At 39.8% G+C, this 27,296-nt stretch overlaps 3 protein-coding genes, 1 long non-coding RNA gene and 1 pseudogene across 4 annotated transcripts; all 5 read left to right on the top strand.

The window, feature by feature from the left end:
• Positions 1-1,765: 1,765 nt before the first annotated feature.
• Positions 1,766-5,307, top strand: LOC130513965 (solute carrier family 22 member 13-like). The gene is made up of 10 exons (XM_057013289.1): positions 1,766-2,156; positions 2,256-2,359; positions 2,506-2,657; positions 2,806-2,977; positions 3,068-3,188; positions 3,265-3,359; positions 3,540-3,754; positions 4,134-4,242; positions 4,351-4,545; positions 4,630-5,307. The coding sequence occupies exons 1-10, from the start codon at positions 1,782-1,784 to the stop codon at positions 4,658-4,660; spliced, it is 1,569 nt and encodes a 522-aa protein (XP_056869269.1). The 5' UTR covers positions 1,766-1,781; the 3' UTR covers positions 4,661-5,307.
• A 332-nt stretch (positions 5,308-5,639) lies between these two features.
• On the top strand, positions 5,640-9,413 carry LOC130513968 (solute carrier family 22 member 13-like; annotated as a pseudogene).
• A 2,866-nt stretch (positions 9,414-12,279) lies between these two features.
• Positions 12,280-15,963, top strand: LOC130513962 (solute carrier family 22 member 13-like). The gene is made up of 10 exons (XM_057013286.1): positions 12,280-12,786; positions 13,454-13,557; positions 13,648-13,799; positions 13,980-14,151; positions 14,244-14,364; positions 14,446-14,540; positions 14,695-14,909; positions 15,217-15,325; positions 15,443-15,637; positions 15,716-15,963. Exons 1-10 carry the CDS (start codon positions 12,412-12,414, stop codon positions 15,756-15,758), a joined length of 1,581 nt encoding a protein of 526 aa, XP_056869266.1. The 5' UTR covers positions 12,280-12,411; the 3' UTR covers positions 15,759-15,963.
• Positions 15,964-16,215: 252 nt separating this feature from the next.
• Positions 16,216-17,786, top strand: LOC130513969 (uncharacterized). Its single transcript, XR_008946879.1, has 2 exons — positions 16,216-16,470; positions 16,803-17,786. It is a non-coding gene; the product is annotated as an uncharacterized LOC130513969 (long non-coding RNA).
• A 4,742-nt stretch (positions 17,787-22,528) lies between these two features.
• On the top strand, positions 22,529-26,367 carry LOC130513964 (solute carrier family 22 member 13-like). Its single transcript, XM_057013288.1, has 10 exons — positions 22,529-23,143; positions 23,835-23,938; positions 24,028-24,179; positions 24,358-24,529; positions 24,622-24,742; positions 24,824-24,918; positions 25,056-25,270; positions 25,585-25,693; positions 25,812-26,006; positions 26,091-26,367. Exons 1-10 carry the CDS (start codon positions 22,769-22,771, stop codon positions 26,119-26,121), a joined length of 1,569 nt encoding a protein of 522 aa, XP_056869268.1. The 5' UTR covers positions 22,529-22,768; the 3' UTR covers positions 26,122-26,367.
• Positions 26,368-27,296: the final 929 nt, after the last annotated feature.

Here is a 27,296-nt window from a genome sequence, read left to right as displayed (position 1 = left end):
AGTGTGAAAAACCCTGTTCAAGTAACCGCCAGTGTGAAAAACCTGTTTTTCACACTGGTGGTTACTTGAACAGGGTGGGATGATAACACACTGAGGCTGCAGTCAGCAAGAAGGTTTGTGGTTTTAATTCCCTGATTGCCAGGGGCTTTTCTGTATAGAATTTGCATGATCTCACAATGTTTTTTATCAAAAGGCACTCCCAGTGTAGCCAGGGTCAACAGTAGGGAGATACCAGAGACTCTCTTGGTGTCAGCAGTGCAGGACAAGACTAGGAACACATGAAAGTCTTTAAACTTTAAATTACCAACAATGCTTTGCTTTGTATAGCTGGAGAATCCCTTAAAAAATGTTTGATTTCTTGAAAGATAAAGTAAAAAAAAAAATACACATATAAATTAAATTGGATTGATCTTAGAACATAACTTTGTGGAAATCCATAAACCTGGAGACCTGAAGTTGATAAGTAACAAGTGAGAACTAAACCCATTTGCAAATTACAGTTCAAACCTTCAAAAACACAACTTTAATATTGTCAGTATGATGTTGAAGGTTGAAGCCAAAGTGTCACGGATGGGTTGATTAGGACCCGAACGCAGGCCAGGACACAGTGGTAAAATGGTCAAACAGCTTTATTTACAGGGGGGAGGGGGCACACAAAGAACACGAGGAACATGGAGCGCACGAGGAACACGAGGGCAGCCCTCCAGGACTGCGGAGCACCCAGGGAACAGAGGTGGCCTCCCAGAAAACACAGAACAACAGCACACAACAAGGAAGACGAACTGACACGCTGACAAGACAACCAGAACACCCTCACAAGACAAACAGACACCCTGGCACTGATAGGCAGGCGCAACCTGCTTAAATAGGCAGCCCAATGTAAATTGCCTACAGGTGCGCCTGCCAGCAGTGCCCGCTGCCACCAATTGTGCCCAACACCACCCCCTGCAGGACAACGACCGACACAACCCAGAAACCCTGACACAAAGTGTGAATAAATTGAATAAAGCAGTTATAGAACCAAAACAATTTAAATATTGACTAAAATGCTGCAGTGTAAAGAGTGAGCGTAAACACAGCTCAATGCATGAAAAACAACTGCAAACATTGCGACCACAACTGAATGCCAATGGAAAAGCATTCAAAGATTCGTCACTGCACATTCACTCTTTATGGGATGCTTGTAAAAGGTCCCTATGATTCTATTCTATTTTATTTTAATCTTAATTGTCTCTGCGTGCTCTTGCTGTTGTTGCGTTGTAAATTTCCCCGTGTGGGACAATAAAGGACCTGAATCTGAAATAGATTCTATATGAGATAATAAGGTTCTGGTGAAAAGTCCACCTTGATGACCAATCATTCACAGAATTTGGAGAGATTCTCAGAGATTAGAGAATTTGGCTTTTTTCAGAAAGGTTTCTGCATCATGTATCATAACCTTATGCTTTTTTCTTAGTTTTTTTTTTTTTTTTTTACATGATTATTCAGGCGTTTCAGACTTCTACATCAACACATTATCCTACAGTACAGAGATTTGCACAACTTAAAATTTTAAATATACTATGTTATAAAAACATCATATCTAAGCAGTGTTATGTTCTCATTGAAACAAAAATGTTTGGTCTAAAAAAAACACAGGTTCACTAAAAAATGTTAAAGAGCAATGTCTATTGTTGGGTAGGTTATGCTTGGTAAAAGATTAATTTGCTATGTCAGTTGTTTTCAACCCACTTTCTGCCTTAATGACACTTCACTTGCACATGATTCTGCCACCTGTAAGGATGGAAAATTTCAGAGAGGTTCTTAAGGAAACTGGCGAATTTGGCTTTTTCCAGAAAGCATTGGTTGCTACCTTATGCTTCACTGTCTCATTTAGTCTTTTTGACCTCATTGGTCAGGTATTTACCAGCCTGAGCTTCCCACATCACTGCAACACCGACTGGATCTTGGAGCTTGCACCCAACCTGACCCAGGAGAAACAAAGGAATCTCACCCTGCCTTTAAGCAAGGATGGACTGTTTGAAAGTTGTAAAATGTTCACACCTGTGGATTGGGATCTGGAAACCATTGAATCTTATGGGATTACCAACACAACTGAATGCATAAATGGATGGGACTATGATGCACCCAAAGGTGCTTCCAGTATTTTGACAGAGGTGAGACTGCGATATCAGGCGATCAGTAATGCTGTTGCAATCTATATTGGCCATTAAATAACTTTAGCGTTAACACTTTTAAATTCTTCTTCCATTCAGTTTAATCTCATTTGTGACAACAGTACTTCGATCGAAACATCTCAGTCCATCTATATGGCAGGTTTTCTGGTTGGAGCGCTAGTGTATGGGGCCCTCTCTGACAGGTATCATGCTTTTATCTCCCCATCCTGGGATCCATAACTGCACTAGAAAAATACCACTTATGTGTCAATCTACCTGATGTCTTTTCTTAAAATTCCATGTCGAAACCTGACAGAATCAACTGATGTCTTTTCTCTCCTGTTTCTAGATTTGGTCGTCGCTTCACAATCCTGCTCATACACTTTGTTCTGCTGTTTGGCGGCGTCGGTGCTGCTCTTTCACCAAATATCTACGTTTACATGTTCTTCAGATTCTTTTGTGGGAGCTCTGGAGTCATTGTGGCTACTGTATGTGGACTAGGTAGGTAGAATGTTTACAGAGAAGCATGCTGTTGTTGATTACTTCTATAATGATGAAAAACACTGATTTTAGGTAAAATCATTGATGAAAAAATTATTCTGTTACAGTCATAAGTAAAAGTCTTAGTAAATCCATTTCCTTTATACAGCGGTGGAATGGACCAATCCCTCAAAGGCTGCTTTTTCGACAACAGTGATTATGTTTTTTGGTTGTTTCACAATGGTTGTGCTTCCTGGTATTGCCTATTTGTTACCTAACTGGAGGATCATGCAGCTGGTCATTGTAAGCCCTGTTCTTCTACTACTAGGATTTTCCTACTGGTCAGCATCTTCTCAGCTCATTATAGAACCTTCTAAGCAAACAATCAAAAGGTGCTTTAAATGTGACATCTTATCCTTTTCCCGCATCAGGCTTCTCCCAGAGTCAGCTCGCTGGCTCCTCACCCAGGGCAGGAAGGAGGCAGCACAAAAGGAGCTCCAGAGGGCAGCCAGGGTCAACGGGCGGGAGATACCAGAGACTCTGTTAGAAAAGGTCAGTAGTTTAAGATAGGACTCATTTTTGAATATACTGAAGTCTCAAGTAACAAACAATGCTTTGCTTTGTTTAGCTGGAGATGGAGACTCCCTTAAAAAGAGCAAACATTTTGGACCTCTTCAAGATATCATATTTAAGAAAACGCACATTTATTTTGGGAACTATCTGGTGTGTATTTTTTTTGTAAAACAGAAAATAATAGCTGTTTTAACTCATCTAGGATGTGAAATAAACATGTAATATACATCCAGCAGGCTTAACAATGTGAACCAATATTGAAAAGTTGCTATTTTTCCCTGTTCTGCAGCAATAGTTGGACCATTTCTGTTTTCTCAATTTTTTTTCTAGGTTTTCAATAAGCCTGGTGTACTTTGTACTGACCTTGAATGTTGGAAGTTTTGGCTCGAATATCTACATCACACAGGTCATCTTTGGAGCTATTGAAATTCCTTCATTTATAAGTAGTTACATCTTAAGTCAATGCTTGGGAAGGAAGATAAATCAAATCGGCTTTCTAGTTTTGGGTGGTGCTGCTTGTCTTTTGGTCCTGGCCATTCCAGAAGGTAGTGCAAAGCTATATTATGCACATTGTATTCCATCAATTTGTGCCCTCCCACACATTTTGCCCAGAAATCATGGTGCTATTGTTTTGCACAATTAAAAAAATGAACTATTGTCAGACAGTGGTGGAATACTGGAAGATAATATAAAATGACAATTTGGTGCTGAGTGAAAGCACTACCCAGATGGAGAAATTCAAACATGTTGATATTTGCGCTATGAAAAATTAAGAGAAAATTCTGAACTGATTAAACATCTCAAAAAGGGAAAAAATAACAATCCTCAAAGACATCCGTCAAACAGAGCCCATCTAATTCTGGGTAAGTGCATGTGTGAAGGAGGCAATGTCGAACAAAATAACTTTTCCAATTTCCTCTTCAGACCTTCCTGTGGTGGTCACAGTTGTGGCTGTAGTTGGAAAATATTCCATCACAGCTGCTTTCAGCACAGCCTATCTTTATACAGCAGAGCTCTTTCCAACCAGTTTAAGGTAATATTTATTTTCTGTAAAGAATTAAATCCTACACAGTTATGTGTAAAATAGCATCATTTAACACAGGTGAATATTGTTTTGGATTAAAATATTCCATTCATGCAGGCAGAATGGTTTGGGCATCAGCTCAATGTTTGCCCGTGTGGGGGGAATCCTCGCTCCCCTGATTGGACTCCTGGAGGTCTACCACTCCAGCATACCCATGCTGATATGTGGTACATTCCCTATTGTTGCGGGAGGTCTGTGTTTGTTACTGCCCGAAACAAAGAACATGGAACTTCAGGACTGCATTGAACTTAAGTAAGTTAATAACCATTCAACATAAACACTGGAATAGAACAAAGATAAATGAGTAACAGGCTAGTTCTGTTGTTTTAATTGCAGAAAACCTGCAGATGGAAGGAGAGAGATGTGAATCTGCATCCAGATGTGAATCAAAAATAAATACAAACATTCTTGCTATAAACAGTTTGTAGATCGGTATTCCCATTGTAAAACTGGAACTTACATCTAAAGCCTTGGATCGAACCATGTTAGATTGTGCATGTTATATATCAATGTGGTGAAGCAACCCTGCTTGAGTACATTTGGGCTTTAGGTATTGTGAGTGCAAGTGCCTCAGCACAAAGGAAAACAGGTCATAGTGTGATTCAACCAAAAAATGTTGCAGTGTATAAAGAATTCAAATGTGAATGTAATCACAGCAAGGAAATATAGCTGCAAACATTAAAGCTCAAATGTAGTATCAATGAATAATTACATTTGAAACTAACTAGATCTCCACCATCAGTTATCACACAACTGATTGGACAGAATTTTTATGATTAGGACACTTAAATGACATAAACAGTTCTATAAACATATCAGAATATACACGTGTAGTTTTAATTCTAAAAATCTTCAGGTCATTGTAGACTTGTCAAGATAAGATGAAGATAATCAGGTCCAATAGGGCAACTGGTGACTCCCTGTTACCATGTATCTGTATAAATCTACAATACTGGTATTTGATGTATATTCATTCTTCACAATAAGTGGGAAAAAATACATGTAAAATCTTATTGTGTCTTAATTAAAACAATTAATTGTGTTGTATAAAAAATAAAAATTTAAGTCAAATTGTCTCTATTTATCTCCCTTGGGAAGAATTGGTTTTGGGCGGGGGGTGATGGACTGTTGGACAGCCAACATATTTAGCACATTCCACTCTGACATTCAATAATAGTAAAAGAAACAAGAAATCACATGAGGCATGAAGTAACAAATGTTGAGGGGCAACATATGCTGACGGATTGTGTTTGGTAAAAGATTAATTTGCCCTGCGTAGAGACTTGGCACCGGTGATTTCTTGAATCACGCTCCACCTTGAGACCTCATTGTTGGTTCAGGCACCTTTCAGGATGGCAACATTTGGAGAGGTCCTCAGGGAAATTGGCGAATTTGGCTTTTTCCAGAAAGCATTAGTTGCTGCATTATGTATCACCATTTCATTGAGTTTTTTTGACCTATTTGGTCAGGTTTTTACTGGTTTGAGCTTCCCACATCACTGCAACACTGACTGGATCTTGGAGCTTGCGCCCAACCTGACCCAGGAAAGACAAAGGAATCTCACCCTGCCTGTAAGCAAGGATGGACAAATTGAAAGCTGCAGAATGTTTATGGGATTAACAGCACAACTGAATGCGTAAATGGATGGGACTATGATGCACCCAAAGGTGCCACCAGTCTAATGACAGAGGTGAAACTGCAAAGATAAGCTGATTTCACATTCAGGAGATCAGTATTGTTTTTGGAGTCTATAATTTCCATGAAATAATTAACCTTTGGTTTTTTCTTAAACTGTTCTTTCTTTCATATAGTTCAATCTTGTTTGTGACAACAGTGGTTTGATCGAAGTATCTCAGTCCATCTTTATGGCTGGTTTTCTTGTTGGTGCGCTGGTATATGGGGCACTCTCTGACAGGTATTACACATATTCCCACCTCTGGGTCCACAACTAACCAAGCAGATTTACTGTAACTGATTTGTAGAATCAACTAATGTCTTTTCTCTCCTGTTTGTAGATTTGGTCGTCGCTTCACAATCCTGCTCATACTCTTTGTCTTGCTGTTTGGCGGCGTCGGTGCTGCTCTTTCACCAAATATCTACGTTTACATGTTCTTCAGATTCTTTTGTGGAAGTTCTGGAGTTATTGTGGCTACTGTATGTGGACTAGGTAGGAAATAATGTTTAGAGAGGTAAATGATTGGGTGTCCACAAGTTTTGAACCAAAACACCTCTGGAGTTGAGTCGGTGCCAAAGACAATGATTGTCGGGGTCAATAAAATCTTGAATGACCGTGTTATAATGGATATTTATTGACAAAACTCTGCATCTTTCTGTTATACATACAGCGGTGGAATGGACCGATCCCTCAAAGGCTGCTCTCTGTACAACAATGATTATCTTTCTTGGTTCTTCAATCCTGACTTTGCTTCCTGGAATTGCTTATTTGTTACATAACTGGAGGGTCTTGCAACTGGCCATCATCAGCCCTAATATTCTTCTTTTGGGACTATGCTACTGGTCAGCAGCTCCCTGGATTATTGCTCAATATTCTAATGAAATAAATTAACTATGGTGCATTTTTTTCAGGCTTCTCCCAGAGTCGGCTCGCTGGCTCCTCACCGAGGGCAAGAAGGAGGCAGCACAGAAGGAGCTCCAGAGGGCAGCTAGGGTCAACGGGAGGGAGATACCAGAGACTCTGTTAGAAAAGGTCAGCAGTTCAAGATAGGACTTATTTTTTAAACACTCTGAAGTCTTAAATCAACCATGATGCTTTGCTTTGTTTAGTTGGAAATGGAAACTCCCCTACAAAGAGAACATTTGTTGCACCTCTTCAAGATATCATATTTAAGAAAACGTGTGTTGATTTTGGGATTTACATGGTAAGTGTTTTCTTTGTAAAAACACAACTTAATATCTGTTTTAATATCTGATTTTGTTCACAATTCTGCCTGTGGAATAAATTGAGACATCTGCACAGCAGACTTAACAATGTTAAGAAGCTTTCAAAAATTGAAATGTTGATGTTCAAAATTTTATTCTAGGTTTTCAATAAGTCTGGTCTACTATGCACTGACCTTGAATGTTGGAAGTTTTGGCTCGAATATCTACATCACACAGCTCATCTTTGGAGCCATTGAACTTCCTTCACACCTAAGTGGTTATGTCTTAAACAAACGCTTGGGAAGGAGGATAAGTAAAATAAGCTTTCTGGTTTTGGGTGGCGTTGCTTGTCTTTTGATCCTGGCCATTCCAGAAGGTAGTGTACATTTAATTTTACAATGAGCATTTGACAATCAATTGTGCCCTTTTACACATGATAAACAGAAAATTTCTCACACAGATGTGCGTCATGGTACTGACTCTCAATAGCAACATAGACCGTTTGTTTTGAATATTTTTATTTTTAACATTATATGAAGTCACATTTTAAACTTTCAGACATGTTTCACAAAAATGTAGGCTGTCTTTGTCACAAAATTCTAAAAAAATGTGTTATTTGTCAACTGGTAGTGCAACATCAAAATAAAAAGAAAATAGTGATGACTCAAACGCTAAAAATGCTTCTCTACCTTAGGATCGCGCCCACCTCATTCTGGTCCAACAGTACATGTGCGAAAGAGGCAGGGTTGAATATACAGTTAAATATATGAAACATCCTTTCCCATTTTTTCTTCAGACCTTCCTGTGGTGGTCACAGTTGTGGCTGTATTTGGAAAATATTCCATCACAGGTGCTTTCAGCACAGCCTATCTTTATACAGCAGAGCTCTTTCCAACCAGTTTAAGGTAATATTTATTTTCTTACAGGATTATATCCTATACAGTTATGTGTAATCATCAGTATTGTTTAATACAAGTGAACAGAGGTCAATTTTTGGATTAAAATATTCCATTCATGCAGGCAGAATGGCTTGGGTATCAGCTCAATGTTTGCCCGTGTGGGGGGAATCCTCGCTCCCCTGATTGGACTCCTGGAGGTCTACCACTCCAGCATACCCATGCTGATATGTGGTACATTCCCTATTGTTGCGGGAGGTTTGTGTTTGTTACTGCCCGAAACAAAGAACATGGAACTTCGGGACTGCATTGAACTCAAGTAAGCCAAATCCATTCATCATAAACACTGGAACAGAAGAAATATAAATAAAGAGTATGCTAATAGACATTATTTTATTTGTAGAAAACCTGAAGATGGACCTGCAGAGATGTGAATCTATGTCCAGATGTGCAATTTTGATGCAGTGTGAATACATTTACATAATTATTACTTAGTAGAGCAATATTCCTAATGTACAATTTACATCAAAAGGCATGGATCAAAATATATTTCTTTGGTTAATAACTGAAATTAATATTTCATTAAACATCTTATCGCAAGATGACCACAGTGGGTTTTGAACGTTTTAAATTAAACTTTGATCATCCATCCATCCATCCATCCATCCTCTACTGCTTATCGTCCGGGGGGATCCCCAGGCATCCCCAGAGCAGTTCAGAGACATAGTCTCTCCAACGTGTCCTGAGTCTTCCCGGGGGCCTCCTACCAGAGGGACATGCCCTGAACATCTCACCAGGGAGGTGTCCAGGGGGCATCTAGTTAGGATGCCACCTTGTCTGGCTCCTCTCAACGCGGAGGAGCAGCGGCTCTACTCCGAGATCCTCCCTGATGGCAGAGCTTCTCACCCTATCTCTAAGGGAGAGCCCAGCCACCCTACGGAGGAAGCTAATTTCGGCCACTTGTCCCCGTGATCTTGTTCTTTCGGTCATTACCCAAAGCTCATGACCATAGGTGAGGGTAGGAACGAGGATCAACCGGTAAATCGAGAGCTTCGCCTTTTGGCTCAGCTCTCTCTTCACCACAACGTACCGGTGCAGAGTCCGCATTACTGCTGATGCCGCACCGATCTGTCTGTCGATCTCCTGCTCCATTCTTCCCTCACCTGTCAACAAGACCACGAGGTACTTGAACTCCTCCACTTGGGGCAGGATCTCCTCCTTGAGCCGGAGAAGGCACTCCACCTTTTCCCCGTTGAGAACCATGGCCTCAGATTTGGAGGTGCTGATTCTCATCCCAGCCGAAAACCACATTGCTCCTCTTGAATCCGAGGTTTGACAATCAATCAATCAATCAATCAATCAATCAATCAATCAATCAATCAATCAATCAATCAATCTTTATTTATATAGCGTCTTATACAATCAAATTTGTTTCAAGGCACTTTCCAGAATCCCAGGGCCTAACCCCAGACAAGCAACAGTGGCAAGGAAAATCTCCCCTTTAACAGGAAGAAACCTTGAGCAGGACCAGGCTCATGTAGGGGGACCCTCCTGCTGATGGCCGGCTGGGTAAAGAGAGAAGAGAGAGAGAAGAGAAGAGAAGAGAAGAGAAGAGAAGAGAAGAGAAGAGAAGAGAAGAGAAGAGAAGAGAAGAGAAGAGAGGCACAGAGCACAGAAACACACACAAAAATATGCTATAGAGCGGGTCAGCGGGGCTGGAGGTCATCATGCAACTTCGAAGGCGGCGATACCTGTAAATGAATGGGGGGGGGGGAGCAGAAAAACTACACAGGAACTAAACTACACCGTCAGAGAGGTGACATTCTATGTCCCTAGAGCCAGTTTCTGCAGCCGTGGATCAGACCACCAAGGTCCCTGCCTTCGGCCGCTACCCAACACACAATGCACCCGACCCCCTTGGCCCCTCCTGCAGGTGGTGAGCCCATGGGAAGAAAAAAACTCTGATTAAACTAAACTTAAACTGTAGTTGTATTGTTGTTGTAGTAACTTTGATTAAACTACAAAATTGATTCATTTTTTAAATCAGCTTCAATTTGATACATTGTTATTTCAGCACATGTATGATGCATTGTTACTGTATTAAGTAATTTTCTGTTAGACATAAGAGACATAAATATCATTATTATTATTATGAGAAACACTTGCAAAGCTATTAAAATTCTTTAAAGAACTTGTATGCAAAAGATGAACATAGAAAGGAAATGGGATTGGTCCAAGAACAAAACTTTGTGGAACTAATAATTACTTGTAATAAAGTCCTTATAGTAAAGTAGTTTCTAAAGTACTGTTATGAAACATAAAAATGAAAATATAAATATAGTTATTTGATTGCAAATCAAAACAAAACAAAAACAAACCATACAGGTCAGTGGTGGGCTGTAGTTCCAGTTATTATCCTAGACAAACAAATAATCATACTTAGAGGGTCGTCTAATTATTAGGCTAACATCTTAGTTATGCTGCTATAGGCCGAGGCTGTTGGGGTCCAGAAACATGATCACCTGATCACCAGGCTGCTGTAACCCTGGCTGCCTCTCCTCTGCTCTGCTCTGCTCTCCTCACCAAGTAGATCAGTGATGTTATTTCTTGTGGACTTTTTCTGCTCCCCCTCTTCTATTCATCTTCAGGTATCACCGCCTTCATAGTTGTATACTGACCTACTGACCTCTGACCCCGCTGACCCACTCAACTCTACCGGCATCTTATTTTAATTAATATAATGTATTTCTATGTTCTACCTATTCTCTCCTCTACCTATCCTCCTCCGCCTTCTCCTCTCTCTACCCAGTCAGCCATCAGCAGGAGGATCCCCCGATATAAGCCTGGTCCTGCTTAAGGTTTCTTCCTGTTAAAGGGAAGATTTTCCATGCCACTGTTGCTTGTTGGGGGTCAAGCCCTGGGATACTGTAAAGCGCCTAGAAACAATTTTGATTGTAACAGATGCTATATAAATAAAGATTGGTTTATTGATTGATTGATATTTCTGCTATCTTATGATGTTAGGTATGATGTTGAAATCTGCCTAAGGCCTTCTTAGTCAATAAAGTACCGGCAAAGTCTCGAGTCTTCCATCACATGGCCAGTTAGTAGGTCTTATGCGGTGTACATGTTGAATAACTCAGACACTCAAGAAATATGTATTTATTTCTTCAGTTATGTATTTCAAATTCTCAGGGGATTACATCAACCCATGATGAAACGGGCTTATCCAAAAGAGAATGAATGGCAAATAAGGGCAAACTCCAGCATTCCCCTTTGTGTGTTTATTGGGATTGTTCTCATATGTTTAGATTTCTGAACTGGTTTTTCCTTGACAATTTGGACTTATGGTACAACCCTGAAAATCTTTTTTTGAATGTTTCAAACGGTCTATTTTGATCAGAATTTCATCTTTTTTTCACCTCACGTTCCACCTTGATATCAAAAACTTTTGGAGTTTGTTCTGTGTTAAAGGAATTGATTCTTAATAACAATACAATCATTATTGACATCATTACACTGAATGCAGTCATCGACATAAATCGGCACCTTTTTCTCTTATCCAGCAGTGGAATAGACCGATCCCATTATCTTGTTTAGTTCTTTGGCACTGGCTGTGGTATTTGCTGGTATTGCCTATTTGTTACCAAACCGAAGGATCATACAACTGGTTATCATTGAAATTCCTTCATTCCTAAGTGGTTACATCTTAGGGAAGGAGGAGAAGGTTGCTAGGCTGTCTAGTTTTGGGTGGTGTTGTTTGTGTTTTGGTCCTAAGAGTTTGTTAATATTCACTGGCAGTTCACTCTTGGTGTGACCTCTGTGTGTGCCTGTGAGGCATGTATCCTCATACCACTGTGCAGGTTCCGAGAGGTCAACCACCACAGCATACTGCGCACACACGTTGAGTGTCACAAGCAGGATCATAATTATTCTAATCGCTGTCAATACATCCTTGTACATCATTTGGAAGTATTTTCAGATTTAGGAGAGTCTTCATCCATTATATAGAATGATCACTTCTATAACGGCCAAACTATTTATGTAGTTGTAGAGCAGACAACTTGCCCTCAGTCATTCCCCAGGTATACTGCTAGGTAGGTCTGACCTTGTGAGAAGAATTATTGTCATTACTATTATCTGATCTTTATTTACTTTTCATTTGTTCTATGGTGGCTGGTTACTTATCGCTCATAATATAATTTTTAATGGCCATCCAGGTCCAAATAGGGTAGTTAATGATTAATCAACCGGTTTACACCTACACTATACTGTATATCTCCATGTGCTTGGCGTTCCCTTTTTCAGAAAGAGAAAGCCGGGCATTTAACTTCTTGCCAATATGAGTAGTTTTGGACAGACCCTAAAAGAAGCTGGGGAGTTTGGTTTGTTTCAGAAATATTTACTAGTGGCACTCTGCATCCCTAGCCTACTTGGTAACTTTAATTTAATTAGTCAGGTTTTTACAGACTTGAGGTTCCCACATCACTGCAACACTGACTGGATCTTGGAGCTTGCACCCAACCTGACCCAGGAGAAACAAAGGAATCTCACCCTGCCTTTAAGCAAGGATGGACTGTTTGAAAGCTGTAAAATGTTCACCCCTGTGGATTGGGATCTGGAAACCATTGAAGCTTATGGGATTAACAGCACAACTGAATGCCTAAATGGATGGGACTATGATGCACCCAAAGGTGTCTCCAGTGTTATGACAGAGGTGAGACTGGAAAAAAAATCACATCTCATACTGTTTTTGTGTTGCTGTTGTAGTTCCTCTCTGTTGCTCTTATTTGTCCTCAATGGTTGTGTCTCCACTGTGGGGTAGAACCCCTGGGCGACATCACAGGTTGTAATCACCGACAGTTTCGACTGTGACGTAACCGGGTGAGCCCATAAAAGCAGAAATAAAAACAAATAAACAATGAGGGAAGAGATCAACAAAAAGGAGCTGAAGCAGAGTCATATTGGAAGATAACAGGAGTTTTACCCAAATTACTTTTTTGTTCAAATTCATGAATACATCCATTTGTTTGTGACAGTTATAGAATACAACACAGGAGAGATGGCTTTTGCATTTCTGTTTTGTACATTCGTGCACATGGCAGTGAATGCTATGAATAAGAGAAGTGGGGTCTGCTAGGCTAATGCTGGAGCATTAGGCTCCTCTTCTGAGTGATCCTCAACCTCCACCCAGGAGCTTTTCAGAGCCGTTCTAAGCATCTACTCTGGAGCAAGGACTCAGTTAGGCCCCATAAAAGTTCCTGCAATAGGCTGGTTGGGGGAAATTCCTGCAGTGGAAACATGTACCTTCTATTTGCCGTTAAATGATTTTGCTGTTAACTTGTTTGTTCTTCTCTTTACACATTTTTATTTCTTTCATTTAGTTTGACCTTGTTTGCGACAAAAATGGTTTGATCGAAGTCTCTCAGTCCATATTTATGGCAGGTTTTCTGGTTGGAGGGCTGGTCTTTGGGGCAGTTTCTGACAGGTATCACATTTATTCTCACCTTGTAGCTGAACCAGACCAGTCCCACTGATGCGTAAAAACTAACTGATGTCTTTTCTATCCTGTCTGTAGATTCGGCCGACGCTTCACAATCCTGCTCATACTCTTTGTCATGCTGTTTGGTGGTATCGGTTGCCTGCTTTCACCAAGTATTTATGTTAACATGTTCTTCAGATTCTTTTACGGGAGCTCTGCGGTCATTATGGATACTGCATGTGTGTTAGGTAAGCCTGATTTTCACAGATGTAAATTGCACAATCTCTGCATGTTTTAATTGGAAAACTCAGTTCATTGATTCGGTTTCAAAAGAGGTGAATGTTGGTGTCAATAACATTATGAATGAATGCATTATACTGGCTACAGTAGTAAGTAAAAGGCTGAGTAATTCCCTTTGTGTTATGCAGTGGTAGAATGGACCAAATCCTCAAAAGCTGCTCTTTCTACAACATCGCTGATCTTGTTTAGCACTTTTGCACTGATTGTGGTTCCTGGTATTGCCTATTTGTTACCTAACTGGAGGATCATGCAGGTGGTTATCATCAGCCCTGCTCTTCTTCTAGTGGGACTGTACTACTGGTCAGTAGCTTCCTGGATCATACTGCATTCTTCATCAAGGACTCAAAGAGATGGATTGAATATGACCTCTTTTGTTTTATGTTGTCTATCAGGCTTCTCCCAGAGTCAGCTCGCTGGCTCCTCACTCAGGGCAAGAAAGAGGCAGCACAAAAGGAGCTCCAGAGGGCAGCCAGGGTAAACAGGAGGGAGATACCAGAGATTCTGTTCGGACAGGTCAGTAGTTTAAGATTGGACTGATTTCTAAACACTCTGAAGTCCCAAATCACCCATGATGCTTTTCTTTGTTTTGTGTAGCTGGAGATGGAGCCTCGGCTCAAAAGAGACAATTTGTTGGACCTCTTCAAGATATCATATTTAAGAAAACTGACATTCATTTTGGGATTTACCTGGTGTGTATGTTCTTTTTGAAGGTAGAAAATAAAAGCTGTTTTAATTAGACAAAAATATAATGCGAGCATTGCAGATGTAGCAGTGGATAGCAGTCTTGAAAAGTATTTGCCATGTGGTTTTTACAATCTGTTTTTTTTCACACATTCTTTCTAGGTTTTCAATTCATCTGGTCTATTTTGAACTAATATTGAATGTTGGAGATTTTGGCTCAAATATCTACATCACCCAGGTCATCTTTGGAGCCATTGAAATTCCTTCATTTATATGTAGTTACATCTTTAATCAACGCTTGGGAAGGAAGAAAAGCCTAATAGGATATCTCGTATTGGCTGGTGTTGCCTGTCTTCTGGTCCTGGCTATTCCAGCAGGTACTGTTCAGCAATTTTACTTTCACTTTTTTATATGCAGTTAAGATTGTTACACAGAAATGGAGAATGTCTTTTGCTTATTGTCAGGCAGACAATGTCCAGTATGGGAATAAAATACATGGCTAACTAACACCTAGAACATTTTAATTAAATATGTCCTCAACATCCAGTTGAACTGAGTAAACATCTCTAACAAACCCCACAAAAACATCCTTTAGATCCCACCTTATTCTGGGCCAGCAGCACATCTGTGAGTGAGGCAGTGTTGAATATTACAGTTTCAAGTATCTTCTCATTTTCTCATCAGATCTTCCTGTAATGGTCACAGTTTTGGGTGTGTTGGGGAAATTTTTCATCTCAGGTGCTTACAACACATCCTATGTTTATACAGCAGAGAGCTTTCCAACCAGTTTAAGGTAATATTTATTTTCTATAACAAATGCAATACTATAGAGTTAATAATAAACCTCTGTACTCTTTGATACAGGTGATTATAGGATATTTTATGGATTACAATTATTCCACTCATGTAGGCAGAATGGTTTTGGTGTAACCTTAATGTGCGGCTGTGTGGGGGGAATCGTCGCTCCCCTGATCAGACTCTTGAAGGACTACCACTCCAGCATATCCAGCCTGATATTTGGTATATCCCCTATTGTTGCGGGAGGTTTGTGTTTGCTACTGCCTGAAACAAAGAACAAGGAACTTCAGGACCACATTGATCCCAAGTGAGCCAATAACCTTTCAACATAGAGACTGGAATAAAAAGATAGTATGGTAATCGTCTTTGTTTTTTTTCTTCCCAGTAAACCTGAAGATGGAGCTACACCATTGAGAATCTATGTGTAGAGGGGCAATTCTGCATCAAAACTAATACAAACATTTTTGCTATTAACACTTTGTAGGACAATAAATATGGTGGGCTTTGGTTGTGCTTTTAATTTCACTTACAAACTATAAAATTGATTATATTAATCAAATTTGCTGTAATCCATTGTTATTTGAAGGAAATGTATGATGCCCGGTTAACTAAATAAAGTGATTTTCCCTCAAAGAAACATAAATATTGTCATTTTTTTTTAGAAACATTTGCAAGGCAATGGTAATGAACATGGTTTTAAAAAACAAAAGAGGAACACATGAAGAAATTTCGGGGAATTCCAAAAAACTAAGGAAATTAATAATTAACTTGTAACAAACCTGTTTCTAAAGTACAGTTACCAAACATTAAAAACACAAACAAAAAATGTTTTGTATATAGTCACCTCAAATTGTAGCCACATGAAGAGAATTGTGGTAGAAGTATGGATGGATGTTGTTTTTATGTCAACTCTTAGCATGGTCACTGTAAAGTGTACTGACACATGTGATCAAGATACTGAAGATAATCAAGTCCAATAGGGCAACTGTTGCTTCATTTATACCATGGACCTTTAGCACTCTATTGATGCTTGCTGTGTGCACCTGCTTTAAAATAAGTGATTAAAAAGGGCAAGAAGGACGCGGCACAAAAGGAGCTCCAGAGGTCAGCCAGGGGAAATGGCAGACTCTGTTCGGACAGGTCAGCAGTTTAAGATAGGACCGAATTCTAAACATAATGAAGTCTCAATTCACCTATGATGCTTTACTTTGTGTATCAGGAGATGGAGACTCACTGAAAAGAGAAAATACAATGGTTGAGCCACCACTTATCAGTTCATTAACTTAAAATCAGCTATTCATGATTCATGCTCCTCATCATTGGATTGTTGCCCTGGGCATGAGATTCACTGCAGAAAACTGTCAAACATCCTTTTTATTGAACTCAGACTACGCTGAAATAAAGTCCAAAGCATTTTTGAAAACACTCCAAAGTCTCAAATCACCCATTAAGCTTTACTTTGCTTTGTTTAGCTGGAAATGGACACTACCCTAAAAAGAGAAAATTTCTTTCACTTTTTCAAGATATCATATTTAAGAAAGAAAACATGTGTTGAGTTTGGATTTACATGGTAAGTGTTTTATCTGTAAAACTGATTTTATCTGATTTTGTTCACAATTCTGCCTGTGGAATAAATTGTGATATCTGCACAGCAGACTTGACAATGTTTGGAAGTTTTCAAAAGTCGATGTGTTGATTTTTCATGTTTTTCAAAATCTTTTTCTAGGTTTTCAATAAGTAGGGTCTATTATGCACTGACCTTGTTAGGAGTCCCGAGTGTTTTCCTTCTCCCCTCCCCATCTGTGTCTTGTCTGTGTTTCCCCTGTCTGTCTATTCTCAGGCTGGATGGAGTGGCTTCCGGAAGAAAGCTACTGGCCCTGATGGCATCAACTTGCTCTATGGAGTACTCCGGCACATCTTTAACCTGAGCCTCAGTCTGGAGAGAGCTCCACTCCTACTACTGCACTACGTCCAAAATCTCTAATTTGCACATTCATTTTTCTTCATATAGTCTAATATTCCCTTCTGTATATAATTTCCCCCTCTGTATATAATGTATAATGTACACAGTAATGTACATAACAAATAGTTTTTTTTCTTTTAGTGTTATATATCACTGGCTACTTCTGTAACACGTGAATTTCCCCAATGTGGATCAATAAAGTTTTATCTTATCTTATCTTATCTTCCAGACTCTCCCCCGTCGGGCAATCGACACACACCTGAGACTGCTCTCCAGCAAATGAGCCACACCTGCCATCCACTTTAAAAGCCTGGTCAACTCTCCAATCATCGCCAATTCATTGTTAACCCCTGTTTCCAGTTTGGAAATAATTATTCGTCTCTCCCGCAGATCACATTTTGGATGCCTGTTTGCGCTGCCTAGCATGCCCCAGCTTGACCGTGTTTGGCTTTGTTCTGAACCAGGTCTTCAGTAAATTTGATTTTCAACATAACTCAGTTGTGTGTCTGCATTTGGGATCTTGATTTGTGTCTGTAGTGCCTAACAGACCTTGAATGTTGGAAGTTTTGGCTCATGTATCTACATCACACAGCTCATCTTTGGAGCCATTAAACATCCTTCATTTGTCAGCTAGTAGTGCAACATCAAAATAAAAAAACGTACTGACTCAAACACTAAAAATGCTTCTCTACCTTAGGAACAAGCCCTCCTCATTCCTGTTCAACAGTACATGTGTGAAAGAGGCAGTGCTGAATAAAACAGTTAAACTACAAAACTGATTCATTTTTTAAAATCAGCTTCACTTTAATACATTTTTATTTCATGCGTGTATGATGCATTGTTACTGATTTAAGTGATTTTCTGTCAGACCTTAGAGACATAAATATCATTATTCTGCAAAAAACTTGCAAAGCTATTAAATTTCTTTAAAGAAATTGTATGCAAAAGACGATCATATAAAGTAAATGGGATTGGTCCAAGAACAAAACCTTATGGAATTCCATGAACCCAAACTAATAATTAACTTGTAATAAAGTCCATACAGTAAAGTAGTTTCTAAAGTAATGTTCTCAAACATAAAAATGACAATATAAATATAGTTATTTGAATGCAAAATAAAATGAAAACAAACAAAACATACAGGTCAGCGGTGGGCTTTTATTTTATTTTAGTTTTTCATAAATATGTGAATATTCTTTCCTTCAGAGATTATTCTCCATATATTCACTTTATGTCATATTATATCCTCCCGATTGTAGAGTTTTTGTGTTGTATATTATTGTAGAGTTTTTAGTCCAGTCAAATTTCTGCTATCTATATAGGTTCTGCCTGAAATCTGCCTGAGTCAACAAAATGGGCTCCAGTGTGATGCCAGTGAACTGGCAAAGTCTTGAGCCTTCCATTAGATTGTCACTTAGAAGGTCTTATGCTGTATACATGTTGAATAACTCAGACACGAAGAAAAAAATTATTATTTATTGTGATGTATTTTAAATTCTCGGGGTTTACATCAACCCAATGGACAAAAGGGAGGTGGATGAAACGGGCTTATCCAAAAGAAAATGAATGGCAAATTAAAAGCAAACTCTTACGCGACAATCGTCCTGTGCCCAAGCACGGTTCGTCACAGCCTTTCATTAAAGGCCTCCAGCATTCTTCTTTGTGTGTTTATTGGGATTGTTTTCATATGTTTAGATTTCTGACCTGGTTTTTCCTTGACAATTTGGACTTACGGTACAACCCTGAATTTTATTTTGAATGTCTCAAACTGTCTATTTTGATCAGAATTTCAACTTTTTTTCACCTCACTTATATATCAAAAACCGTTGGAGTTTGTTCTGTGTTAAAGGAATTGATTCTTAATAACAATACAATCATTATCGACATCATTATACTGAATGCAGTCATTGACATAAATCAGCACCTTTTTCTCTCATACAGCAGTGTCATGGACTGATCCCATTATCCCATTATTTGATTCTTTGGTACTGGCTGTGGTATTTGCTGGTATTGCCTGTTTGTTACCATACTGGAGGATCAAACAACTGGTTATCATTGAAATTCCATTATTTGTAAGTGGTTACATCTTAGGAGGAGGGAGGAGAAGGTTGCTAGGCTATCTAGTTTTGGGTAGTGTTGTTTGTGTTTTGGTCCTAAGAGTTTGTTAATATCCACTGGCAGAACGGTCTTGGTGTGATCTCTATGTGTGCCTGTGAGGCATGTATCCTCATACCACTGTGCAGGTTCCGAGAGGTCAACCACCACAGCATACTGCATACACATGTTGAATGTCACAAGCAGGATCATAATTATTCTAATCCAGGGGTGTCAAACTCATTTTAGCTCAGGGGCCACATAGAGGAAAATTTATTCCCAAGCGGGCCGGACCGGCAAAATCATGGTATATAACTTAAAAACAACAACTTCAGATTGTTTTCTTTGTTTAATACTGTCCAAAATAGGACAAACACAACACCACTATTAATCATAAAACACTTCAAGTTATTTGAAAATTCTGAGGACAGAGAACACACAATGTCTCAGTGATTCACAGAACCAAAACAGTATCACAAACTTCAGAACCTCACAAATCAAGAATACGTTAAATATCCAAATAAAATAAATAAAAAGCAATAGCACATCAACATACTGTATAAACAAAAAGCTGTAGCCTGAGCTCAGTGTATCCAAAGTGCAAACATAACATCACTATTATTCATAAATCATTTTAATGTATTAGAAAACTGACAAAAACCAAACACACAATGCATCAAAAAACTGTTTCGCAGATCATATAACTATATAAAGGTGTCTCATGCAGCACTTTAAATGAGGTTGCATGGGTTATTTGACTCCTGATACCTGGAATCTTTTAGCTTTCACCAGCGCATCAATATCAGGCGTCACATTCTGACTGACAGCCAGCTTCAGGATGTGATTCAAGTGGCTGTGCATGAGCCTTGAGCGCAGCCTTGTTTTATTAATGCTCATTACAGAGAAAACCTGCTCACAAAGATAGGTGGTTCCAAACATGGAAAACAGCTTTGCAGCGAGGGATGTCAAGTTGGGGTATCCTGGCAAGAGGTTCTGATAAAATGTGTCCAAGCTAGCTGCGGCAAATTTGCCCTTCAAATACGAATCACACTGTAAGTCAATTATTTCAAGTTGGATGTTGCTGGGCAGATCAGAGGGATTCACAGTGAATGGCGAGCAAAAAACCTTGAAGTCCATTTCCAGTTCATTAAACTCCCGTAACAGTCCCATTATTTTATCTTTGAAACGCTTTATGTCCGCGACACGTTGGGTCGCGCACACGTTTCAGACAGGGGAAGTGAGATGCGTCACCACCGGAAAGTTGCGTCTCCCACAGTGACAGCTTCAACTTGAAAGCGCGTATGCTGTCGTAATACTGTGTGACAACTTTGTTGCGCCCTTGCAGCTGTTTGTTCAAGTTTTTTAGGTGCTCGGTAACATCCACCATAAATGCAAGGTCCTGCACCCATTCTCCGGAATGAAGTTCTAACACCGGTTTGCCCTTTTCTTCCATGAACTGTTTAATTTCCCCTCGTAAATCATAGAAACGCCTCAGCACAGCACCTCGGCTTAGCCACCTTACCTCAGTGTGGTATGGCAAGCCATAGATGTGGTCTTTCTCTTGGAGAAGGCCATCAAACTGACAGTGATTCAGGCTTCTGGATCTGATAAAATTCACCGCTTGGCTGACCACCTTCATGACGTTATCCATGTTTAATGACTTACAACACAAAGCCTCCTGGTGCAAAATACAGTGAAAAGTCCAAAAATCACGTCCTCCATTTGCAGATTGCACTTTCTCTTTGAACTTTGTCACAACGCCTGCTTTTCTCCCGATCATTGAGGGCGCACCATCCGTAGCGAGACTGACAGCGCGGGCCCAGTTCACTCCAACCCTGTCCAGGGCGCCGACGAGTGCGGTGAAAATATCATCCGATGTCATTGTACCTGACATTGGTACCATCTCCACCAACTCTTCGGTGACGGTCAATGTGTCATCAACACCGCGGATGAAAATGGCCAGCTGTGCAACATCTGTAATGTCCGTGCTTTCATCAAACGCAACTGAAAAAGCAATAAAATCCTTTACTTTGTTTTTTAACTGGCTGTCCAATTCCATTGAAAGATCAGAAATCCTGTCTGCGATGGTGTTTCTTGTCAGGCTGATGTTTGCAAAAGCCTGTCGCTTTTCAAGGCACACGATCTCTGCTGCCTTCACCATGCAGGTTTTTACAAATTCGCCCTCACTATATGGTTTTGAAGCCACCGCGATTTCAGTTCATCCACCTTCTCTTTTCTCTGCTGTCCTTGAAAGTTATCATATTTGTGGGCATGAAAACTCACATAGTGGCAACGAAGGTTATATTCTTTCAGTACTGCAACATGTTGTGAACACAACAAACATACTGCTTTTCCATTCACTTCTGCGAAAAAATAGGAGGATGACCATCTTTCTTGAAACACTCTGCACTCGGTGTCTACTTTTCTCTTTTTTGACAGCGACATTTTGGGGCAGTGAGGGTGAAAAGCAATTTAAGATTAAGATTAATTAAGATTAAGATGTACTTTATTCATCCCCGTGGGGAAATTGAATTGTAGTAGCAACCTATACAAAGTATAGAAACAGAATAAATAAATACAGATAAGATTAGAACGTTATAAGCATATATACAGCATATATTATAAGCATATATACATAAATATAGAATAAAATAGAAATAAAATTACAACATAAAAATTACACAGTTATTGTTATTGGCTGGGTTAGGATGAGTTATACAGTCTGATGGCGGACGGCAGGAATGACTTCCTGTACCGTTCCTTGGAGCAGCGAGGCTGCAGGAGTCTGCTGCTGAAGCTGCTTCTCAGTTTGTCCACTGTGTTATGGAGGGGGTGGGAGGGACTGTCCATGATTGTCCGCAGTTTCAACACCATCCTGTCCCTCACCACCTCGTCCAAGTTTGCAAGTCTACAGCCAACAACAGACCCTGCCTGAGTTTGTTAAGTCTGTTGGCATCCTTTGCTTTAATGCCTGCACGCCAGCACACTGCAGCAAAGAAGATGGTGCTAGCCATGACAGACTGGTAGAACATGTGGAGCATCCTGCTGCAAACACTGAAGGACCTGAGTCTCCTGAGGAAATAGAGTCTGCTCATTTAGGAGAGTCTTCATCCATTATATAAAATGATCACTTCTATTGCCCTCAGTAATTCCCCAGGTATAGTGCTAGGTAGGTCTGACCTGATCTTTATTTACTTTTCATTTGTTCTATGGTGGCTGGTTACTTATCGCTCATAATGTAATTTTTAATGGCCTTCCAGGTCCAAATAAAGTGGTTAATGATTAATCAACCAGTTTACACCTACACTACACGTATATCTTCGTGTACTTGTTGCTCCCCTTTTCAGAAAGAGAAAGCCGCCCATTTAACTTCTTGCCAATATGAGCAGTTTTGGACAGACCCTGAAAGAAGCTGGGGAGTTTGGTTTATTTCAGAAATCCTTACTAGTGGCACTCTGCATCCCCACCCTACTTGGTAACTTTTACATAGTTGGTCAGGTTTTTACAGACTTGGGATTCCCACATCACTGCAACACCGACTGGATCTTGGAGCTTGCACCCAACCTGACCAAGGAGAAACAAAGGAATCTCACCCTGCCTTTAAGCAAGGATGGACTGTTTGAAAGTTGTAAAATGTTCACCCCTGTGGATTGGGATCTGGAAACCATTGAAGCTTATGGGATTAACAGCACAACTGAATGCCTAAATGGATGGGACTATGATGCACCCAAAGGTGCCGTCAGTGTTATGACAGAGGTGAGGCTGGAAAAAAAAATCACATCTCATACTGTTTTTGTGTTGCTGTTGTAGTTCCTCTCCGTTGCTCTTATTTGTCCATAATGATTGTGTCTCCATGGTGTGGTGGAATCCTTGGGCAACATCACAGGTTGTAATCACCAAAATTTTCGACTGTAACCGGGTGAGCCCATAAAAGCAGAAATAAAAACAAATAAACAATGAGGGAAGAGATCAACAAAAAAGGAGCTGAAGCAGGGTCATATTGGGAACAGAGAACAGGAGTTTTACCCTAATTACTTTTCCATGAATACATCCATGAACATATCCATGTGTTTGTGACATTTATAAAAAACAACACAGGAGGGATAGCTCTGTTTTGTACATTCGTGCAAATGGCGGTGGATGCTATCAATGAGGGAAGTGGGGATCTGCTAGGCTAATGCGCCTCTTCTCAAGGTTTCCCATCATCTCATGTTCTACATTTAGACAATAAGTACTGAGTGATCCTCAACCTCCACCCAGGAGTTTTTCAGAGCCGTTCTAAGCATCTACTCTGGAGCAAGGACTCAGTTAGGCCCCATAAAAGTTCCTGCAATAGGCTGGTTGGGGGAAATTCCTGCAGTGGAAACATGTACCTTCTATTTGCCATTAAATGATTTTGCTTTTAACTTGTTTGTTCTTCTCTTAACAAATTTTGTCTTTCATTTAGTTTGACCTTGTTTGCGACAAAAATGGTTTGATCGAAGTCTCTCAGTCCATATTTATGGCAGGTTTTCTGGTTGGAGGGCTGGTCTTTGGGGCAGTTTCTGACAGGTATCACATTTATTCTCACCTTGTAGCTGAATCAGACCAGTCCCGCTGATGTGTAAAACTAACTGGTGTCTTTTATGTCCTGTCTGTAGATTCGGCCGACGCGTCACAATCCTGCTCGTACTCTTTGTCGTACTGTTTGGTGGTGTTGGTGCTTCGCTTTCACCAAGTATTTATGTTAACATGTTCTTCAGATTCTTTTACGGGATCTCTGTGGTCATTGTTGATACTGCATGTGTGTTAGGTAAGCCTGATTTTCACAGATGTAAATGGCTCAGTCTCTGCTTATTTTGATTGCAAATCTCAGTTCATTGATTCAGTTTTCAAAGGCGATGATGTCAATAACATCATGAATGAATGCATTATACTGGCTACAGTACTAAGTCAGTAAAAGGCTGAGTAATTCCCTTTGTGTTATGCAGTGGTGGAATGGACCAATGCCTCAAAAGTTGCTCTTTCTACAACATTGCTGATCTTGTCGGGTAATTTGGCACTGATTGTGATTCCTGGTATTGCCTATTTGTTACCTAACTGGAGGATCATGCAGCTGGTCATCATCAGCCCTGCTCTTCTTCTAGTGGGACTGTACTACTGGTCAGCAGCTTCCTGGATCATACTGCATTCTTCATCAAGGACTCAAAGAGGTGGATTGAATATGACCTCTTTTGTTTTATGTTGTCTATCAGGCTTCTCCCAGAGTCAGCTCGCTGGCTCCTCACTCAGGGCAAGAAAGAGGCAGCACAAAAGGAGCTCCAGAGGGCAGCCAGGGTAAACAGGAGGGAGATACCAGAGATTCTGTTCGGACAGGTCAGTAGTTTAAGATTGGACTGATTTCTAAACACTCTGAAGTACCAAATCACCCATGATGCTTTGCTTTGTTTTGTGTAGCTGGAGATGGAGCCTCGGCTCAAAAGAGACAATTTGTTGGACCTTTTCAAGACATCGTATTTAAGAAAACTGACATTCATTTTTGGATTTACCAGGTGTGTATGTTCTTTTTGAAGGTAGAAAATAAAAGCTGTTTTAATTGGACAAAAATGTAATGTAATGGTTAGCAGTCTTGAAAAGTATTAGCCATGTGGTTTTTACAATATGTTTTTTTCCAAAACATTCTTTCTAGATTTTCAATTGATCTGGTCTTTGTAGAACTAACATTGAATGTTGGAGATTTTGGCTCAAATATCTACATCACCCAGGTCATCTTTGGAGCCATTGGAATTCCTTCATATTTATGTAGTTGCATCTTAAATCAACACTTGGGAAGGAAAAAAAGCCTAATAGGATATTTCGTATTGGCTGGTGTTGCTTGTCTTTTGGTCCTGGGTATTCCAGCAGGTACTGTACAGCAATTTTACTTTCAATTTTTTATATGCAGTTAAGATTGTTACACAGAAATGGAAGCTGTCTTTTGTTTATTGTCAGCCAGACAATGTCCAGTATGGGAATAAAATATATGACTACGGTAACTGACACCCAGAAAGTTTAAATTAAATATGTCCTCAACATTTAATTTAACTGAGTAAACATCTCTAACAAACCCCACAAAAACATCCTTTAGATCCCACCTTATTCTGGGCCAGCAGCACATCTGTGAACGAGGCAGTGTTGAATAGTACAGTTTCAAGTATCATTTCTCATTTTCTCATCAGATCTTCCTGTTATGGTCACAGTTTTGGGTGTGTTGGGGAAATTTTTCATCTCAGGTGCTTACAGCACATCCTATATTTTTACAACAGAGAGCTTTCCAACCAGTTTAAGGTAATATTTATTTTCTATAACAAATGCAATCATATACAGTTCATTATAAACCTCTGTAGTTTTTTGATACAGGTGATTATAGGATATTTTATGGATTACAATTATTCCACTCATGTAGGCAGAATGGTTTGGGTGTAATCTCACTGTGTGGCAGTGTGGGGGGAATCGTCGCTCCCCTGGTCAGACTCCTGGAGGTCTACCACTCCAGCATACACACCCTAATATTTGGTATATTCCCTATTGTTGCGGGAGGTTTGTGTTTGCTACTGCCTGAAACAAAGAACAAGGAACTTCAGGACCACATCGATCCCAAGTGAGCCAATAAACTTTCAACAAAGAGACTGGAATAGAACAAAAATAAATCAAGAGTATGCTAATTGTCTTGTTTTTCTTCCAGAAAACCTGAACATGGAGCTACAAAGTTGTGAATCTATGTGCAGAGGGGCAGTTCTGAATCAAAAATGAATACAAACGTTTTTGCTGTAAACACTTTGTAAGACAATAAATATGGTGGGCTTTGGTTGTACTTTTAATTTTTACTTACAAACTATAAAATTGATTATGTTAATCAAATTTGCTGTAATCCGTTATTATTTGAAGGAAATGTATGATGCCTCGTGACTAAATAAAGTGATTTTCTGTGAGATGTCCCTCAAAGAAACATAAATATTTTCATTATTTTGAGAAACATTTGCAAGGCAATGGTAATGAACATGTTTTTAAAAAACAAAAGAGGAACACATAAAGAAAATGGAATTGGTCCAAGGACATAATTTCAGGGAATTCCCAAAACCAAGGAAATTAATAATTAACTTCTAACAAACCTTTCTAAAGTACAGTTATCAAACTGTTAGGTTCAAACGACCTGAAACACGAGAAACACAAATGAGGCAAAGACAACAGTTTGGAAATTTACTTGCAAGGAGAACGGGGAGATGTGCTCAGTTACAGATCTCCAACACGTTCTGACGCACACCTCCCGCCATCCTTGTTTTATTGAGATTAGAAGGTCCCTAGTTACAGAAGTCAAATGCGTCTAAGGGAGGGGAAAACACAAGATAGCAGGTCTCCAACAGAGCAAGAGACTGTAAATCATAATGGTGAGATTATACGTAGGCCTTCACTGCTTTGATTAGCTTAGCTCACAAACAGCACATTCTTCTATATCAGACAGATTAAGAGAACATCTCCTGGGTCAGGCCCTAACCCTAACCCAGCTCCTGGGTCAGGCCCTGACCCTAACCCAGCTCCTGGGTCAGGCCCTGACCCTAACCCAGCTCCTGGGTCAGGCCCTGACGCTGACCCAGCTCCTGGGTCAGGCCCTGCAGTTTGTTTCCAGTCAAGGCCACTTCTCCAACAGCCGCCGCATTTCTGTCGCCCTCGACCAGAGAAGTTCGAGTTGACATATCAAGCATCATGAACATTAAGCATTAGCAAATAATAAGAAACATTAAGTAATGAGAGACAATATAACAAGAATAAGGAATATAACAAGGTGAAAGCAAATAAGAGATAACTTTAACATAATGGATCTAACATTTCCCTCCTGTTTATCACATATTTGCTTCAAATTCTCATAGTCATTTAACAATCTCTTCCAGTA

Source organism: Takifugu flavidus, chromosome 17 (genome assembly GCF_003711565.1).
Source record: "Takifugu flavidus isolate HTHZ2018 chromosome 17, ASM371156v2, whole genome shotgun sequence".
NCBI classification, from domain to species: Eukaryota; Metazoa; Chordata; class Actinopteri; order Tetraodontiformes; family Tetraodontidae; genus Takifugu; species Takifugu flavidus.
This window is presented reverse-complemented; position numbering and strand designations above follow the sequence as displayed.